This window comes from Rhamphochromis sp. 'chilingali' (assembly GCF_963969265.1).
Source record: "Rhamphochromis sp. 'chilingali' genome assembly, chromosome: 18".
In the NCBI taxonomy this organism is placed as follows: Eukaryota; Metazoa; Chordata; class Actinopteri; order Cichliformes; family Cichlidae; genus Rhamphochromis; species Rhamphochromis sp. 'chilingali'.
This window is the reverse complement of record NC_137945.1, coordinates 17,537,947-17,557,089: the sequence shown is the minus strand read 5'-3', so window position 1 is coordinate 17,557,089 and position 19,143 is coordinate 17,537,947. Positions and strand designations below refer to the sequence as shown.

The 19,143-nt window shown below is 39.8% G+C and overlaps 2 protein-coding genes across 7 annotated transcripts; one reads left to right on the top strand and one right to left on the bottom strand.

Moving 5' to 3' along the window:
• Positions 1-47: 47 nt before the first annotated feature.
• On the bottom strand, positions 48-13,573 carry cspp1a (centrosome and spindle pole associated protein 1a). Of its 6 annotated transcripts, XM_080864295.1 has the most exons (30): positions 13,528-13,573; positions 12,760-12,835; positions 12,577-12,660; positions 12,365-12,462; positions 10,656-10,736; positions 10,152-10,253; positions 9,570-9,913; positions 9,375-9,452; positions 8,673-8,758; positions 8,475-8,571; positions 7,965-8,004; positions 7,424-7,752; positions 7,216-7,340; positions 6,506-6,629; positions 6,193-6,304; positions 5,953-6,103; positions 5,747-5,848; positions 5,578-5,636; positions 5,279-5,425; positions 5,064-5,204; positions 4,883-4,981; positions 4,740-4,797; positions 4,523-4,649; positions 3,612-3,736; positions 1,846-1,980; positions 1,737-1,771; positions 1,542-1,605; positions 950-1,029; positions 754-865; positions 48-534 (listed from the first exon to the last, which is right to left on the bottom strand). In XM_080864295.1, exons 3-30 carry the CDS (start codon positions 12,620-12,622, stop codon positions 407-409), a joined length of 3,225 nt encoding a protein of 1,074 aa, XP_080720421.1. In that variant the 5' UTR covers positions 12,623-12,660; positions 12,760-12,835; positions 13,528-13,573; the 3' UTR covers positions 48-406. The 6 variants fall into 6 exon arrangements, 4 of the variants coding, with proteins under 4 accessions (XP_080720421.1, XP_080720420.1, XP_080720422.1 ...); XM_080864294.1 differs by lacking the exon at positions 13,528-13,573 and having other exon boundaries at positions 12,760-13,082; XM_080864296.1 differs by lacking the exon at positions 13,528-13,573 and having other exon boundaries at positions 52-534; positions 6,542-6,629; positions 12,760-13,082.
• A 227-nt stretch (positions 13,574-13,800) lies between these two features.
• cops5 (COP9 signalosome subunit 5) lies at positions 13,801-19,143 on the top strand. Its single transcript, XM_080865815.1, has 8 exons — positions 13,801-14,085; positions 14,341-14,575; positions 15,296-15,424; positions 15,830-15,895; positions 16,130-16,215; positions 16,356-16,467; positions 17,160-17,308; positions 18,853-19,143. Exons 1-8 carry the CDS (start codon positions 13,949-13,951, stop codon positions 18,941-18,943), a joined length of 1,005 nt encoding a protein of 334 aa, XP_080721941.1. The 5' UTR covers positions 13,801-13,948; the 3' UTR covers positions 18,944-19,143.

Here is a 19,143-nt window from a genome sequence, read left to right as displayed (position 1 = left end):
CCAGGACAACATTACAGTAACATTTTTATTGCTCAAAAACACCATGACTTTATTCATTAACTGAATCCCACCTTTACAAAATGCTAATGTGCTAAATGTAGAAGGTAAAGAGGAATTGGCCACAGTGAGTTTTGTATTAACTGTTTCTTCTGTGATCTAATAGTCATTAATGTTTTTACAGACTCTGGTCTCCAATGAGAGCAAATAGAAACAGCACACAAGTAAAGTGTAAGTCAGTAAAGCACTGCACAGGAAGGACATCAGTTCTCATGAGAACCCCCACCTGCATTTGCAGAAAAGGTGGCTGTGCATTTCCAGTTTAGAGAGCCACCAATGGGAGCTGTGCAATGCAGTGTTTAAGTCTGTGTGGAGCTCCCATCCGCCTGTTTATCCTGTTGCTACAGCCTCACTGCTTTACAGCGTCTGACGTTCCGGGCCGCAGCCACAGTTCCGTGGCAACAGTGTCCACAGAGACACGCCTCCCCATGGCAGAGCCCAGCGACGACATGTCCGCTTCATCACCGGGCAGCCAGTCTGTAGGGTACAGGGGCATATCCATCACATTTTTTTTTTTCAGTGATACTAAAAAACGCTTAAAATTTGCACATGTTGCTAAAAGCCAACAAGTATATAAAGTGGCACGATTTTTATGTTTCACTAATTTATACGGTGTTTAAGATTAGCTCCCACTTGCTATACTAGTTATAAGCCTGATCATTTAAATGCTTCCTGTAGTGAATTCTTTCGTCTTACCTTTTACGCTGTGATCACCAGAGTGGGAGTCTGGCCTCGTAATGTGGCGTTTGTTCTGGTTGTTGTGACTGGGTACTGCTGGCAGATTATCACCCCCCTTGTCAGCCACCTCCTGTAAATATATACAGAGCTTTGATATCTTAATGATGGTGATCCTTTTGATCTTAGTAAAACACAAGATGCATATCAGACATACATCATAGTTAAGTGCCGTCCTCTCCTGGTGCTCTGCTGATGGTTGAAGGGATCTCTGCTCACGTGCCTCACCACTGTAACCTGACAAAAACCCAATTGCCATGTATCATTAATTGCAAATGTCTTTACAGCCAAACAGATGGTAGGGACCTAAACTTTATTCCGTTTATCCATGCATAATATGAAAATAGTGAGAAAACCCTGAGCTTCAAAAGTATTCAAAAGCCATCAGTCTTTTTTTCTCTAATGTACGAATTGCCTGTGCTCTGGGAGTCTGCTATCACCACCCTGCAGCTGGCGTAGTCACCTTGCAACTAGCACCAGCTGCAACACAGACAGCTGGCTGGCACGCACCACAGTTAGCCTGGCAGAGAAACCAAGAGCTAAAATGGCCTGGCACACAGAGTGTCGTAGAAAGGTATTATGAGGTTGTATGTAGAGGACTTCCCAAACCGTGTCACCTTTATGTAAAACATCTGGTGCTTTTGGGATTTTTTTTCAAAGTCTATTGTGTCCCCAGTCATGTGAACACAAGAAGGGAAATAAATGAGAAAGACTGTTTTTACAGACGGACCATATTCTGCCAAACTCACCAATAAAAGAACTCTCTGATGGCAATATGGGGTTTCTGTGAGTGGCACGTCCAGGGTTCTTGATCTGGGAGGAGACACAAATGCAGACAGAAAACAATAAAATCTCTACAATTAAAATTAAGCCATGCAAGACTGAATTATCTGCCAGGGTGAAAGTGCAGAATATAGTTACTGTGTAATGTGCTGATCACTTACAGGATAATAATGACCTAGTTGACGGCCCAAGAAGTCTACAGAGGAAGACAGAAGGAGGAGTTAGAGGACAAACATTTGAGGTGAAACTGATTTGTATTTGCTCACTGACCATCTTCCTGTCTCCTCATTAGCCTGATTTTGTGCTGTTGTTCACGTAGAAGGGCCTGCTGCTGAATGTCCAGACTTTGTGTGTCTGCGGGAGGGTCAGGGTACAGGGTTCGAACCTCCTCACGAGATGTTGTACCTGTAGGATAAAAGCAAGCTACGTCACATCAGGGATTGTTACTATAGGGCAGCTCTAGGCAAAGCAATTGACTAATAAATTAAATATTTGCATCAGTAAAATAATAAACACAAAGCAAAAAAAGTGTTTAGTGAAGCCAAAAAACCCATCTAGTCCTTTATCCTCTTTTGTTGGTTTTACAGCTTGCAGCTCTGAGTGTGTTTCAAACTCCAGTTTGGGAACACATCCAGTCATTTCTTTGGTAGCTTACATGAGATTCACTGTACACATGGGCAAACTGTCCGTCACTGACCAAGGCCTCAAATGACCTCATGAGATTAAAGTTTTGGTTTAGATAAAGGGAGATAGAGCACCAGTTAAAAGTCTAAACCATTTGGTGTCCTCCACACTTACAAGAACAGCATGACCAAAGTGATTGTAAACAGAATAAACACTAACTTCCTCTATGTAGCTTAGTACTGAGAATAAAAGAAAAGCATTATTAGACGTATTTGTTCTTCTTCTTCTTCTTTCGGCAGCTCCCTTTAGAGGTCGCCACATTGGATCATCTGCCTCCATCTCCCCATTTCTAGCATCCTCCTACGTCACAGCAACCCCCTGCATGTCCTCCTTCACTTCATCCATGAATCTTTTCTGTGATCGTCTGCAAACATCATCATCCACAGAGACTTTTGCCTGATCTCATCTGTCAGCCTCTCTGTCACCAGTGAAACAAGAAGGGGCTCAGAGCCTATCTCTGATGTAATTTCACCCCCCAACTGTCACTCCCACCGCACACTTCACTATTGTCTTGTTGTCCTACATGCCCTGCACCACCATCACATACTTCTCCGCCCCTCAGGACTTCCTCATGCAGCACCAGAGTTCCTGTCTAGGCACCCTATGATATCCACAAAGAGTGCAACTCAATCAGTCCTTCTCTACACTTCTCCATCTTATTCCTCTGTAGTTACTCTCTTCACATCAACCCCGTTCTTTAAAAGTGGTACGGTTACACTTCATCTCCATTCCTCAGAAATCCCCTCACTCTCCAAGATTGTGTTAAACACTCTTGTTCAAAGGTCCACGGCCCTCGCTCCTAGACCTCTCGATGTCTCCCGTCTCCTTCCTCTTCAGAGTTGCCCTCACTTCCTCCTTGCTGATTCTCTGCACTTCCTGATTCTCTAACTCCATTTTCATCCACTTTCTGTCATTAACTTCATTCATGAGCTCCTCGAAGTACTCCTTCCATCTTCTCAACACACTCTCTTCACATTAGCACATTTCCACCTCTATACTTAATCACTCTAATCTGGTGGACATCTCTTCCAGCACAATTTCTCTGCCTAGTCATTCATTACAAGTCATGTTCTCCTTAGTGTCCAGCCTCACATACAACTCACTACAAGCCTTTTCCTTTGCCAGGGCCACCTCTCTCTTTGCTGTGCGCCTAGCCTTCCAGTACTCTTTTCTTCAGCTCTCCGACTATCCCACTTTTTCTTTGCCAGCCTCTTCCCGTGAATACATTCCTGAATCTATTATTATTTGTGCAATGAAAATTAAATCAGACTTACTTCAGGTTGGTACATTGTAAGAACAACAGTGGTTCAAAGAAGCATTAAAAGCTGTGTCAAAGCTGTGTCTTTTATTACCTCTGTGTTTAAGCTGGATGAACTCCCTGATGTTTTGCCTGTTAGCATGTGCATCAGCTGGAGAAGGACTCCTAGCTGAAGACAGGACAGCTTCTCTATGTGCAGATTCTCTATGTGGTCGTCTTCTACACATGAGCAAAGGAGGAAAATCCCAAATTAAACAGAACAACTACCTCTAATAACAAACAGATGTCTGTCTGAAAACGTAGCAGCAGTTCACTATGCCAAATGCTTTCTAGTTGTGCACAGTAACTATACCATTTAGCTCCACCTGCTGCACTGTCCCTGCAGTGACATAAATTAATTCTGCATTGCTATAAAACAATGAGGGCATTACGCTTGACCTGTACTTGCTGAATACATTCCAAAGCTTTTATGTTCCCTAAAGCGCTGGTCCTTCTGTGTGAGCAGTCTGTGACAAAAGAAAAGCCCAGAGACTGGCACCAGTTCAAAGGCATTTCTCAGATGATTTGCTGTAAACTTGAATACAAGCACAGATTAACAAGTGGCTTGTAAAACATTCCTGTAATTTAGCAGGGAGGGATGCAGTTACTCGACATATCGTGCTGGGCTTGGTAATAATGGGTTGAGAATATTCTAAATAGCAACATGGCTACTGTAGTGCTCCACAGCAATTCACTGAGGAAAGACATGGGTCACTTCATTTTTTCCAAGCACAGTAATACATACTTCACTACAAATATCAAATCAAGATCACACTTTAACAGCCCAGAGTTAGTATTGTGTCTTCACTTCACAACATCTGGGGGTTAATTGGGTTAAATTCAACATAGCAGCGTCTCTAAATGTCTTAATATTAGCCTGGCACAAAAGATAGAAATCCCTGTTATTTTGGGTCTGTTATACCTGCACACATCCCCCTGCTGTTCAGTGCTGCCTGACTGCAGTACCTGTTTACCAGATTGTAGTGGGTCTCGTGTGAATCCGTGCGACCCATCTGAACCTCCAGTTGTCGCTGCTCTTTCCTCAGATAACCACGGAGGGCTGACAGCTTTCTGATTACTTCCTGTTGATCATCTGAAGCATGACAGGGGAGTGAAGGCAGAGCAAGGATCAGAAAAATAAATGTTTATGATTTGCACGCACAGAGGTTAAGACAAATCTTACCCTGCTGGCTGGGAATTTCATCGGGTGGTCGGTGGTGCGGTGCTGACACTGAGCGATTCTGTGAATGCATGTTTTTTTATTATAGAGTTATCATAAAGGGTAAAATGTGAAAATATTTGCAATCTTTGCGATGAGTTACTCACAGTTCTGGATGACCGCTGGCTCAAAACAGAGGAGGGCCTATATGGCGCAAGATTTGCCAGCTTTTTCTGCAAGGTTGGGATAGGCGGAGAGGGCTGCCTCTGCAGGACAACAAGTAAAATGTCATTCTTTGACAAAGACACAGCGAGCTATAGCACTCCTGTCTTTTCGTGCTTACTGTACCTCATAATTCAACCGTGAGTCTTTCTCCACCCTGGTGGTCTGAGGTACCTTCTTAGTCTCTTTTTCCTGCATCACCACCTTTTCTTGCTTCTGGCGATGTGTTTCAGCTTCATGGATCCAGCCTTGGTTTTTCAGCTTATGCTGCAGAGAGTAGATAAAACTATAAAGAAGGAGAAATGATGAAGGACTCTTTATAAAAGAAACAAGCTCATCACCTCAGTCCTCCTTTTCTCTTTCCTTTGCTCCTCCTCATATTCCTCCTGTAAGCGTGCCCTCTGCATGGCGAGCCTCTTCTCTTCTTTCGCCTCCTCAATTCTAATCTGTTCTCTTTCCTCTTGCTGTTTTCTCTTGTTTTCCTCTATCTGTTTGAAATGCACAGTTACAGTTAATTTACAACTTTTTTAAAGTGTTGAGAATACAGGTTGCTGTAAGTCTAAAAGCATTTCATTTCATCCTGCAGTTCATCAGTACCCTCTCCTATCATCCATCTACAGACTGAGGCCCCGGGACCTACCTGCTGTTTCAGGGCTGCTCTGTAACTGTCCTGCTGTTGAAGTGTCTCATCCTTGAAACCTGTAAAAGGTGAAAACAATTTAAAACAGAAAAGACAGAAAGCCATAAGCTATAGATCTACAAAGCATATAAAATGCACAGCCACTGAAATATTAGGAAGATAACATTACCTGTTAGTCGATGGGAAATGGGAGAACTAGTTTCAGTGCCAGGAGTGGGCACAGGATTCCTATATGATGCCTCATTGATCCTGTGCATGTGATTCAGGTCACCTAAAGGCAGCAAAACATTCATTAAAACATGTTACATTAATATCTGTTGATCAAACACATTAAATTATCTGGCCTCCGGTGAACACCATTACAATAAAACTTACTAACAAGGTTGCCTTTTTGGTCTCTAATTGGAGCGCCTCCTCCTCCACTTCTCCCCCAGGGGTTGTATGCCCTCATCTCAGCCTGTATCTTGGCATTGAGTCGTGCTGTTTCTTCTTTCTCTAGTCTTCTGTGCTCCTCTCTTTCTTTAATCTGGGCCCCAGACACAATTTTCAAAGGATGAAACCATGACACCGCTATAACAGAACATGTGGTTTCTTCATGGAGCTATAACAATGTACCTGCTGTCTGAGTGTCTCTTGGTAGCTCAGTACACTCTCTCTCCTCTGCTTTGACTTTTCTGCATGAAGTTCTTCAAAAACCAGAGCAGATGCTCCATGTTGATGAGTTTCTCTGGAAGCAGACAGAGTAGCAAATGGCAAGGAGATATAAGTACAGAAGGTAGTGATAAGTATTCAGTTTGTGAAGACCCTCTTCCGGAAGAGAGAAAAGATCTACTGGGTTGCTGCTAGCAGAGATGAGGGCATTTAATGCAGCTTTACTGAATAAAATCTATATTAACATCAACATGCTGAAAAAATTAACATGTTTTACAAAAAAAACTCCAAAGGTGCTGGGAAGGTCACTGACTCATTTTGGCCACTGGATCTGAGAGGACGCATTCTCTGAGACAGAATCTTGGAATTCTCAGACTGCCGATTCCCCCCGGGCAGACCATCTGATGTAGAAAATACAAAAATATAAGATAAAGAATGCACACGATTCAAGAGCTTCATGAACTATCTGCTGCCACTGACTGCCACAAACAAAGCTCAAATAAAGAGCAGGAATTTGGCAGTAATATTAAAATAGAAAAGAAATAACTGTAACCAAACACACCACTCGCATATAGTATTATCATTAATGTTGCCTTCAGCTGTAGAAAAGGAGAAACAGTAACATTACTGTTTTCATGAATGTTGCTTTAAGCTTTTCTGAAGCTTAAAGCGACATTCATATGATTTGCATGGAGGTGACAGTTGCGTTAAGTGCAGCAGGTCATCTATCACAGTAAATGTAAGGGTTTATTTTAATTTTGTTAATAGGTTGTTGCAGTTTCTTTTTAATGTTGACTTTACACAAACTGGATAGCAACACGTTTTTTCAACTCCAGCAATCTAAACATCACCACACTGAAATCAAACCAGTCGTTGTCTGCTTTAAAAACTGCTAGCAATAATCAACAACATAAGTCTAAAAAAAATGTGGATAAAAACAAGAAACATTTAGTAAATACATATTTGTGAAACAGATAGTTACATTACTTGGATTGTGAGGAAGATGAGGATCTAATGGATTCCTGGTTCCATAGTAGTAATAATCTGCATCATATGGAGTCTTGTAATTGTGAGGTACAATGGGAGGTAAAGGAGGAGCAACACTCGCAACCCTGAAACAGAGTTACCAACACTCCAGTGAGTGTATAGCAGGGCTGCTAATTTTATTCATTTAATCGAAGCAAATGTGAGCTACCTTGGGATGGTCACCTCTCCTAGGATGTTTGAGAAGTCTCTGTGGTAGTCCTCACTAAAATAGTCCAGTGAGGGGACACCTTGCGGTAATTCCATCCCATTTGAAGGCACAGTCTTCCCAGACAGTTGTCTGAGAGCTGTAATCAAGTCCACCTGGGACTTTCCTGGGGGGGCTCTCTCATCTGCATTCTCAGTGGGTTTGCCATTTTCAAGACTGGGATTTAGGTGCTTCCCTTCGGCCTCTAGATCTTTTCCTAGCTTGTGAAGAACATCCTGGCTCAGGCTGTTATAGTGACGATTCACAGACCCTAGCTGCTGTATTCGGTCAGGCTGGAACAGATTACGTGTGGTCCAGAACACAATCATCAAAGAAAGACAACATATATATCGAGGATAAGATTAGGTGGTACTTCTTTCAAGAAATTTCTCCAAGACTCCACAACCTATGAAAGTTATAATAACAAATCCAGACCTGACACAAACATTATGTTTCTGCTGTTTAAAGGTTTTGCTAGCCAGATCTTTTAATGCTATTCTCCTACCTCTTTCTCAGGGTCAACTCTCAGCTCAAGTCTTTTCTCCCTAAAGAGAAAAAAAGGACAGAACAACGTCACAGGCTTGATGTTGTTTTCTATGTCTTCTTTTTTATTCAGCTGCTCCCTTTAGGGGTCTCAACAACATGATCAACAGCCTCCATCTCACCCTATCCCTAGCATCCTCCTCTGTCACACCCCTCCACATGTCCTCCTTCATGACATCCAGAAATCTTCTCTGTGGTCTTCCTTGTTTCCTCCTGCCTGGCAGCTTCATCTTCAACACCCTTCGTCCAATATATGTGCTATCCCTCCTCTCCACATGTCCAAACCATCTCATCCTTGCCCCCTCTAACTCTCATCACTTCTCTTCTTAACCTAGCTTCGACAGGTCTTTTCTAAGTTAAGAAGAGAGGTGACCAGCGATCAGTAGTTTGATTTCATGCTTTGTAGATCATAAGGGTTGAGCTAGCTTAAAGGACTCTGATGAAAATGATGATTTTGAGAATAAATACTTACTCCATCTTCTTCCTCTGCTTTTCAGCAATTTGTCTCAGTAACTCCTGCCTGTATTGTTCTTTCCTCATCTGAGTTGTCTCCTGCTCTTCTGTTATTCCTGCATCAAGACGTAGAGTCATTAAAATACTGCTTAAGTTCTGAAATATGACTTTAATTGATAAATTGCATTTATTATCTGTGTAGTAAGAATGTTTTTACCTATCAACAGTCCAGTAGCAAAATCAGCCTTATCCTTCCTGACAGCAGATCTTGCAGCCATCTTCATGCTGGCTGGCACTTGAACACTATTGAATACAGATACACAAACAGAACGGGACTCTCCATAAGAGTCACCCAATTACTGACAGCATGTAAGGGTAACATCACTGCAATAACTTCCTCTTTAAGCCACACCCAGCTACGATTTTATGTCACACAGTGGCTGCAGAGCTTTGAGGGCTATAACTCAGAGACAGAGAGCAAAGGCTTGTGCTTCATCAATCCAGCTCTTCTGATAAACTCTAGGGTGAGCAATTTTTTGCCTGGAAAAGGGCCAAGGCTCACTCTCTATCACAGCACCTCATGTTACCAGGTTACTGAATGTAGTTCAGGAACAATGAAATGCAACAGCAGGCAAAAGTGTTGAAGAGCAATAACTGAATATGGCAGCAGATACCAGTATAATCAATTATGGTACTGATGGTATTGATTCTGAAAATTTATGAGACTTTCCAGGGGGATGTTGTTGGCCGCCCTTGTCTATATGTGACCACTGTTTCATCATCATAAATCACATTGCTGCAAAACCTTTTGCCCAGGGCAAAGCATTTATGAGCTAACATTATTGCTAGTGTACAGTTAGGAGCTGAGATCATTAACATCTTTCTAGAAGCAGGGGTCAAAAAACATAAACTTGCTTACTCAGACTTCCAAATTGTGTCATTGGTCTTCTGATGAGAAACTGTAGGAGCCGCTGTCTCCTTTATGTCCTGAGAAGCCCTGCCATAGAAACAGACAGGACAGTGAAATTTGGCAGAGGAGCAATCTGATCTCATTTATATGGTAACGGATGAAACTACCAGTAATTCAAATCATTTTCCAGAAAAAAAAGGATACTTCTTCACTCTGCACTCTTGCGCTGTCATCTCCTCTTTGTACCCAGGCTCTTGAGTGTGCCTGTCGTTCCTCCTCCTGTATCTCAAATCAAACTCATCCCCTCTGTCTGTGTTTAGCTCGTCTTCAGAGCTGTAGGGCTCTGCTCTGAAGATTTGCCAGCGTCTTCGCCGCCTCTGAACTGGACTCCTGATTTCTCCATCGTTGAACACCTCGGTCAGAGTGGAAGCATCTTTCCTCTCATTGTGACTGGGGACTATGTTTGTGTGGGTATGTTTGTGAGGGGATGACAGGGGAGAGGCTGGGGGAGAAATTTTCAAGCCATCTGAAGCGTGAATCTGTCCAGGCTGAAAATGAAAATGTGAGGAAGAAATTCAATGTGAAAAAACATTTACTTTGTAACAGAGTGCTTTTCGTTATTTGTCTTTCAAGTACTCAGTGAGCTGTATCTACCTGATAAATGGAGAAGCATTTCTACTGATAGAGAATCCTTTAAAGTGTGCTATAAAAATTGCATGGATTATTGCACCAAACACACTAGCGTTATTGTGCACGATCTGCCTATTGAGTCATCAGTCTTCTTACCTTGGGACTGACAGAAGACGTTCTCCTCTTTACCGTTCTTATTTGAGCTTGTTCTTGGAGGAAGAGGTTGTATTCTTTATTTCTCTCCTCTCTCAGTTTTTCCTGCAAGAGAAAAAACAAAAAGTCAGAGTCAAGCAGCCACACCGCTCAGTTAAGCTCATGTGACACTTAGAATTTAAGGAAATACAAAACTTAAAGAATACCATCTTCTATCAAAAGAAGATACATATTTCTGCTTGCACACATTCGAGTGACGATGAGGTTAAGGCTATATTTTTTGCCTCAATATTTCAAAAATGCTTGCATCAATACTTATCAACATTCAGCTTGTCGTGCACATATAGACGCCTGAAATCCCTCTTAACTTTTGTTTGTAAGTTCACGGTCTTATATAAAGAAAATCAGTTGCCATGAAGCGCGCAGCACTGTGCAGTCAGCAGTTTGTATCAGTTCTAGCTGAAGAGCTAAAGCTCTACTTTGATGACTGAATGAATGCAGGCACACCTTTACAGATATCCTCTCATCAATCGGTAGTGACACTCCATCAAGTTGTTGTTGAGGCTCTTTACTTTTCAGATCCGTTTTCTGCAGGAAGAATAAGAGATTTGCTGTGTGTACGCAAATGCAACACAGAGGCAACTTAGTTAAACACAGACATAAACTCACCAGCCACTTTGCTAGGTAAACCTTTTCAGCTGCTCATTAATGCAAATACAAAATCAGCCAATCACATGGCGGCAGCTCAGTGCATTTGGGCATGTAGACAGGGTGAAGACGATCAGCTGAAGCTCAAATCAAGCATCAGAATGGGGAAGAAAGGTGATCTAAGCTACTTGAATGTGGCATAGTTGCCGGTGACAGATGGACTGGTCTGAGTATTTCAGAAACTGCTGATCTACTGGGTCAGTCTGAATCCAGGGAGCAGTAGTTCTCTGGGTGAACATGTCTTGTTGATGCCAGAGGTGAGATAAGGGAAGAATAGCAATGATTGCTTCAAACTGATAGGAAGCAAACAGTAACTCAAATAACCCTTTGTTACAACCAAGGTATGCAGAAGACCATGTGAACCTTGAAGTAGATAAGCTAAAGCAGATAGTGGTGGTGTAATGGTGTGTGGGATGTTTTCTTGGCAGACTTTGGGCCCTTTAGTACCAACTGATGATACTACGTATATACAGCCTACGTGAGTATTGTTGCTGACCATGGCCATCATTGTATGACCATGAGTATCCATCGTCCGATAGCTGATTTCAGCAGGAAAACACTCCACCATGTCATAAGGCAAAATCTTGTTCAATCTATGCCATTTAGATTGCCAAAATGGTTCTAATGTGGCGTTAGGAAGGTATACCTAATAAAGTGGCTGGTGAATGTATTTTCGTAACGATTTCTGATATGTCATTCCAGATAACAAGTTCCCGTGTTCCAGACAATTTTAAGATTAGGATTTAAGATTTATTAAGTCTTAAATGTAACACTAATAAAAAGGAAATGTCTAAAATGCACATTTAGGTGTTTTATTCCATTCTGTCAATTGGATATGTATGCAAATTAGCACATATTTAATCTATGTTAATCGGACACCAATTTTTTTTTAAAAATAATTCAGCATAAGCTTCAAAAAACTTGCAATACATAAAATTATTATCTTAATATAAGTAATCAGCTGTTGAAATTTCATTGTGACTGTGATTCATTGTGCTTTTCCTTCTACAGTGAGCTACAAATTGTCACTTCGGTGGCACTTACATAAAGCAAAGATTTCCAGTTTTATCTAACTTGATGTTCTGACTTTAGGTTAATTATTTTTCATATAATGTTTAGTCTACTATTTAACAATTTATTACAACAGTGAATGAAAATAACTCAGTAAAAGGTTTATACTCTAATGCCTTTGTGTGGTGCTCTGTTGTTTATTTCTCTTTTTTTATATTGAGATTGCTTGTTGTTGTTTTTTTGTTTTTTTAAATTGTGCATCTTTTACCTCACTAAGCCAGTTTGTCTTGGCATGTTTTTTAAATTTTATTTTAATAAGCTATTCTGATTTATTTAAGACCTTTTCTTATAGGTTATATATAATTATATGCCTGATGTAACAGTAAATTCCTATTGTTTTGGCTAAATGAACTATATATTATTTTATCTATACATGTTCAGATTTTTATTTTATTTATTTATTTATTTATTTATTTATTTATTTTGCGTCGTCACACCCTGGATATATAGTTTCTGTAGTCCAGCTGGAGCTCCCGCTGAAGTTTCTGCTTCTTCCTTTCATACTCGGTACCCAGCAGATGGCTTAAGCCAATACCTGGGAAATACGGCATATATAGAGTAGACTGTACAATAAAAACAGGAAACTATTCACTAAACACTACAGGCTTAAATAATGCAGCCAATTCACTACTACAGCCTTGTACAGTACCTCTGTCGGGATTGGGGTTTACTCCTAGAGCTGCTGCTGAAGTCATATTTACAGCATTGTGTAATTTGCACCATCTGACCCTGACTGTGGAGAAAAACTCGCTGAAACACCGATTTGTTTATTAAAAAGCAACATGTGATTAAAAGAATTCCTTTGTTTGTTTGTTTGCTTGTTTTTACTCACCGGTTGATTAGTTTACACCTATAAACGTTGCTTCGCAAGTCCTTGATCACATATGGCGGGGAGTTTTTTCTTCATGCTTCTCAAAAAAAAAAAAAAACGTCCAATCGTGATACACAATACACCCAATAAGGCAAACACTGGACTTAATGTTCATATACCCCATAATGGGGTATATGAACATGCGCGTCTATTTTAAAGTTCGGATGTAACTCTGGCTAGACAAATAACAAGACCAAATAACACGATATATATCAATAATTCTTAAATTTCCACACACAGCTCAAACCTATCCGACCGATCTTTCACAGCGAGCCCAAAGCGTCATTCCGTTGCCATGGGCAACCATGACACAAACCTTCTCCTGGGAGAGGCTAGCAAACACATCTAACACAAACATTCTAGAAAAATATGTCTAATATAGTCCAAATGTTAAGTCTTTAATAACTCTGCAATATTTAACACTAGGATCTGAATTTTCGGTTTCTTTTTAATCGTCTTTAAACAACATAAAACCAGGCAAAGTTTATTAACAACATGTTAATAAACTTAACATACTGCTGTTGTCTAAAAATGATACCATCTAGCCTTACCCAGCAGCCCTTTAGGCTAATTAATAGCCCTTTAACTTACTAGCTACGGCCTTCCTCCAGAATAGTATTGCCTAATTATTGAATACTAGCTTCAGTTTTATTGACTCATTAAATACTTCAGCTCCCAGTACAGTGCTGAGGCTCTAAGAAAAAAGCCCTGACAAATAGATGTAGGTACCTTTCTAAAAAGCGCCGCTAGATGTCAGTGCGTCCCCAGAAGTTAGTTTGACGTCGTCGCAGGACTAAACCATGGCTTCCGTCACAGGGGTAAATATATTCTAATAAGAGTAATAAATAAGATACAAATATGATTAATGAATGCAATATCACCATATATCATTGCGTTGTAGTGTTAAGAGATGGCATATAACAAATAAACACATCAGTGGTAAATATGTGTAATATGAAAACGAACGTCCCCGTCGATTTCACTTTGTTGCGTTGGTATCGCTCACTGTCATGGCTCCTTGAGCGAGTGGCTATCAGCTCCTAAAACGTTATCAAAATCTTTGGGGGAGAAATACAGCACTTCTTCCCTTATTTAAAGAAAAAAATCGGGTTTTTTTACGGCTCGGGTTTTGCTTGGATACATTATTAACATGGCGGGGAGCAATACGGCTCAGAAAACATGGGAGCTGTCTAACAGCATGCAGGAAGTTCAGAGCATTGATGAAATTTACAAATATGACAAAAAGCAACAACAAGAAATCCTCGCTGCGAAACCATGGACGAAAGAGTGGGTGCAAAACAACATTGTGGTATTTAGGTTTCTGTCTAAGTATTTAGGTGATTGCTGAGCTGCCGTATTCGTATTAAATGGTGTTCGTTGGTAGTTTATTGTTGGAACATTAGTGGTAGCTTAGCTACAAACTAGCAAACCGGTCTTTATGTTAGTAGCAGTACAGCAAACTGGATGTGTATCTACAATATACGCACTGCTTAATATTATCTAACATCAATACAAATACATTTGTCATTGTTCACCTTTTAGTCACCACTACTTCAAGTACTGCAAAATCTCAGCTTTGGCCCTGTTGAAGATGGTAATGCATGCCAGATCTGGAGGAAACCTGGAGGTGATGGGCCTCATGCTGGGAAAGGTGGACGGTGAAACCATGATCATCATGGACAGCTTTGCTTTGCCCGTGGAGGGCACAGAGACCAGAGTTAACGCCCAGGCGGCAGCCTATGAATACATGGCTGCCTATATTGAAAATGCCAAACAGGTGGGACATTGACTTCCACGCACATAAAGAGCATCGTGTTTGAATTATGACTTAGAAAGAAGGAACCGAACTATAGCCTAAATAAAATCAGACTTGATTTCATCTGAGACATTAACTTAATACTTTCTGTGAATGTCACTGGCTTACAACCATTTTTTTTTTTACTTAAGGAAGGGTGTTTCAGCTGCTTTAGAAAAATCTTTAACTTAATATCAATAAGATTTTTACAAACTATAAAGGGATTATTTGAAGCATTACTGTCTTTTGATAGTATTAATATTCTGATAACCATATATAACCACATTTGTCTGCCTTTTCCCATGCTGAGTATACGATTACTTACCTCTAACCTATTTTCAAGCACTTTATTGTAGTTAATGTTGCAACCCAAGAAGCAGGAATACAGTATAAATATATTATAAGGTTAATATGATTTGCACTCTTTTATATTATCTAGGAATAATTGTAAAGTTTTGTGTAAATTGTACTATGTTATGAGGTTTCTCCAGTCCCTGTTTAACATACACTATCCAATACTCTAATGAATTCAAGTGACTACACGAATGTGGAGATATTTTTTCTTAAAAGAAAAAGGAAAGATAGGAAAATGCTACTTTAGATAAGGATAAAAACTGCAAACTGTGTCAAATACAATCATGTTACTGACATCTTACACTGCCCTAAAGAAGATATGATTTTATATTATCTACAATTCCTCAGGTTGGCCGGCTGGAGAATGCGATAGGCTGGTACCACAGTCATCCAGGCTATGGATGCTGGCTCTCCGGCATAGATGTCAGCACCCAGATGCTCAACCAACAGTTTCAGGAGCCTTTTGTGGCTGTTGTGGTAAGATGGGAAATAGTAACCAGTTTTATTTTGAAGCTAATGGCTTTTTGTTTGTTTTTTTAACTGTGACTTCTACTTTCCCACTTTTCAAATGGAGCTTATCCCATATCCCACATCCCATTAATGTGGGTGTAACTGAGAAGGGGGGAAGATTACTGATGGATGAGTTGTAGATTTGCATGTAGTACTGATGAATATTTTGCTATTACAACCACATTTGCTATTTACACTTCATTTGGTTTAGCGGCGCTTAAATGCCAGGGGCGTCATGTAATTAAGTGTGTATTTTCAGCACACTGACAGCCCCAGTAAAAAGGCTCCTGGTGGCCACATTTGAGTAGTCCCTAGAGGTTTGTGTGACCCCTGACTCTGTTTTCCTGTTCTACTGTATCTTGCTTCCTATAGATTGATCCCACTCGGACTATTTCTGCAGGGAAAGTCAACCTCGGTGCCTTCAGAACCTACCCGAAGGTAAAGCAAAGACTTTAGCAGCAGTCCTCTTTGGTCTTTAGTAAAATCACAAAATATCTGTTTTTTCATTCTTCTTGTGCATAGCTGTATTTGATTATTTGAGACATTTTTATATACTGATTTTATTGTTGTGTATTTGTTAAGAATATATTTATATTTTTTTTTCAGTCACTCTGTATTCTTAATTCCTTATTACTGTAGTAAGTACTTAGTATTTCCTTTTTGGATTTTTAGGGTTACAAACCCCCTGATGAGGGACCCTCAGAATATCAGACTATCCCCCTGAACAAGATTGAAGACTTTGGTGTACACTGTAAACAGTGAGTATTTATATTTGCTACAGTATTGTACCGGATCAAATACTTGTGTAGCATGTACCGTATCACACATTTTTTATTGTTTACTTTATTTTCAGTACTTGCATATGCGCTTCTTTTTTCTCTGTCGCTCTCCTTTTTAGGTATTACGCCTTGGAGGTTACTTACTTTAAGTCCTCCCTCGATAGAAAGCTCCTGGAACTCCTTTGGAATAAATATTGGGTTAATACCTTAAGTTCTTCAAGTCTCCTCACGGTATGTAGGGCATTTCAAAAATCAAAATGTTTGCTATTTGTTTGACATTTTGATTTATGGTTAATTATTACTCTATAACTCATTTAGACATGTGGTCACCAGCTTGTGATGTCATGATTTATTGCTGCTTATTAGCTAAGCGTCCGTGTTTGTTGATTTTAGTAATAAGCTGTACATGAACTTTTTTTCACAATGGAGATAAGTATTAAAGCTGGAGCCGACTCCATGATGCTCCTTTTCCCCCTTGCTGTTCGTTTGCCCCTCATGTAAATTTGCATTGTGGATGCAGGAACTCTGTCCTGAGCTTGACTAAACAGTCTAAATAGGCATCAGGCTTGTCCAAACAGTTGGTTTTTTGGCGTTTTGGATGAAGATGAATTGACTAGATGTCAAGAACGGGCTGCTTTATGGGTGACGGGCTTTGTCAGTTGCTACACTGTCACCCCAGCCAGGGGCCTCCCTTGTCATTGTGTTTTAATTATCTTTTCTACCATAAACACGGCCTCACCTTAAGCAAACCTTTCACTGACTTCTTTTCATTCACCACAACCCATAAAGTGTTCCTCTGGCTTTTTAGACATATTTGTTGCCATTCTGCAAAAAAAGAAAAAAAAAGGAAAATCTGTTATCAAGCTTTTAGTGGCAAATTGTGCATGAGTCAGTTTCTGTGTGTTTGTGTGTTGCATGGTCAGAACTCGGACTACACCACGGGCCAGGTGTTCGACCTGTCAGAGAAGCTGGAGCAGTCGGAGGCCCAGCTGGGCAGAGGCTGCTTCATGCTCGGATTAGACACACACGACAGAAAGTCTGAGGACAAACTGGCCAAAGCAACACGAGACAGGTGGGTTTTATTTTCGATAGAATGCTTTAGTAAAATTAAATGTCAGCTTAATTTATTTTGGGCACTGTAACTTAAGTATGATATAATATGACTGTAAATGTATAAATAATATCCCACTAGATGAATAAAGTGGTCAGTGGTGTTGCTTTCAATTATGTAATCATATTTTCTACTTGTGTGATATATATTATTTTTTCCACTGACCTTATAACTGGCTTGTTTTCTTTTATTTCGAGCAGTATTTTTATCACATCCTCAAATTAAATGTCAGTCTTTTTTAAATCTGGCATTGATTAGGTGTTAAGGACAGTAGTTTATTTTTGTGTTTGTTGCTAAATTAATCTAAAATTTGTTTCTTAATCAGACCAGTGTTGCTTAGCAGTAATAATTCAGTGCTTTAAGATACTTTTTAATCAGTTATTATGCAAACTGACCCCATTTGGCTATTTCAAATTTCTTGATATAGTTTCTAATAGAATCCAGCTCAGTAATGTCTTTATGAACTCCGCCAAGGTGGTCATGTTTTTGGGAGCATTTTCGTGTGTCATTCTTTCTGTGTGCAAACAGCTTCAAAATGTTTGAATTCATTTAGATAAACTTTGTTGGGGTGTAAGGTGGCATCATGGTAACAATCCATTAAGATTTTCCTTACATCCACTCAGGCCTTCAAGGTCAACTTAATGATTTATTGCCTGAAAATTGACAAAAAGCCTTATAACTTAGAAGCTATGATTCTTACAAGTGTGGTATAAAAAGCACCATATAAGGATTTAAAATATCATGTCATATTTGACCTCTGACCTCTCCTTCAGGGTCAATAGATTGATCTGAAGGTGATAATGATGCTATATAGAGAGATTTAAAACAGTTTCTTTCAGCAATTGTTTGTATTGACAACATAGAGGCATATTAGGAATGACATATAGAGTCTAAGTAACACGTTACTATATTATGAATTTTTTATGCACATTACAATAATAGGTTATAACTGTTTAAATACGTAATTTGAATACACAGAATATGTTAGAATAAGTATTTTTTAAAAACAAACTTCTGCGGAAAAACCTTTTTTTTTCACTTTTTTATTATTAAATATTTAAACTAAACAATGAAGTAAATGCTACACTTGTACTATATCCACATGAATTTAAAAAACGGGTTTCATCAGGGCAAATAATGTTGATAGTGGTTTCAGTTTCAGTTTCATCTTTTAGTGGCTCTATAATGTAGTGGTTTAAACCTTCAGCTGTCAAGCTAAACATCCCCGGTTTCAGGATAAGACACAGGAAGGCCAAATCACACACGGCGAGCTACCTGCTGTGGCGACCCCTCGTGAATACGAGTGCAGTCGAAAGTAGCTTTAGTTTCAGTGATATCTGATACATACACCCACTACGAATGTCTGCAAACAGCAACGTTACCTTTAAAAAGTCTGCTGACACCACTTTAAATGTCATATCCCTTTATGCGGCATCTGTTTTCCTTTTCTTTTTTCCCCCCTGGATTAAATGCTGATCTTCATTTCTCTCTGTGGTTTATTTTAGCTGCAAGACAACCATAGAAGCGATTCATGGTCTGATGTCTCAAGTCATTAAGGACAAACTCTTCAATCAAATCAACACGTCTGGCAATTAAACCTCAGCCACAAGGCCATTTGAATTACACCTGGAAATGTGTTCTTGTGCATGCCCGGTGCTTACTGATTCATGGTGTATGTTTAACTGCTAAGAGTAGCATCATCTGTTATTTCTCTTGGGAGTGCTTTTCTATTCATTTTTCCTTCATGTAGGTAAGAATTAGAAGACACGTGCAAAAAATAAAACTTAAAAAAAGCA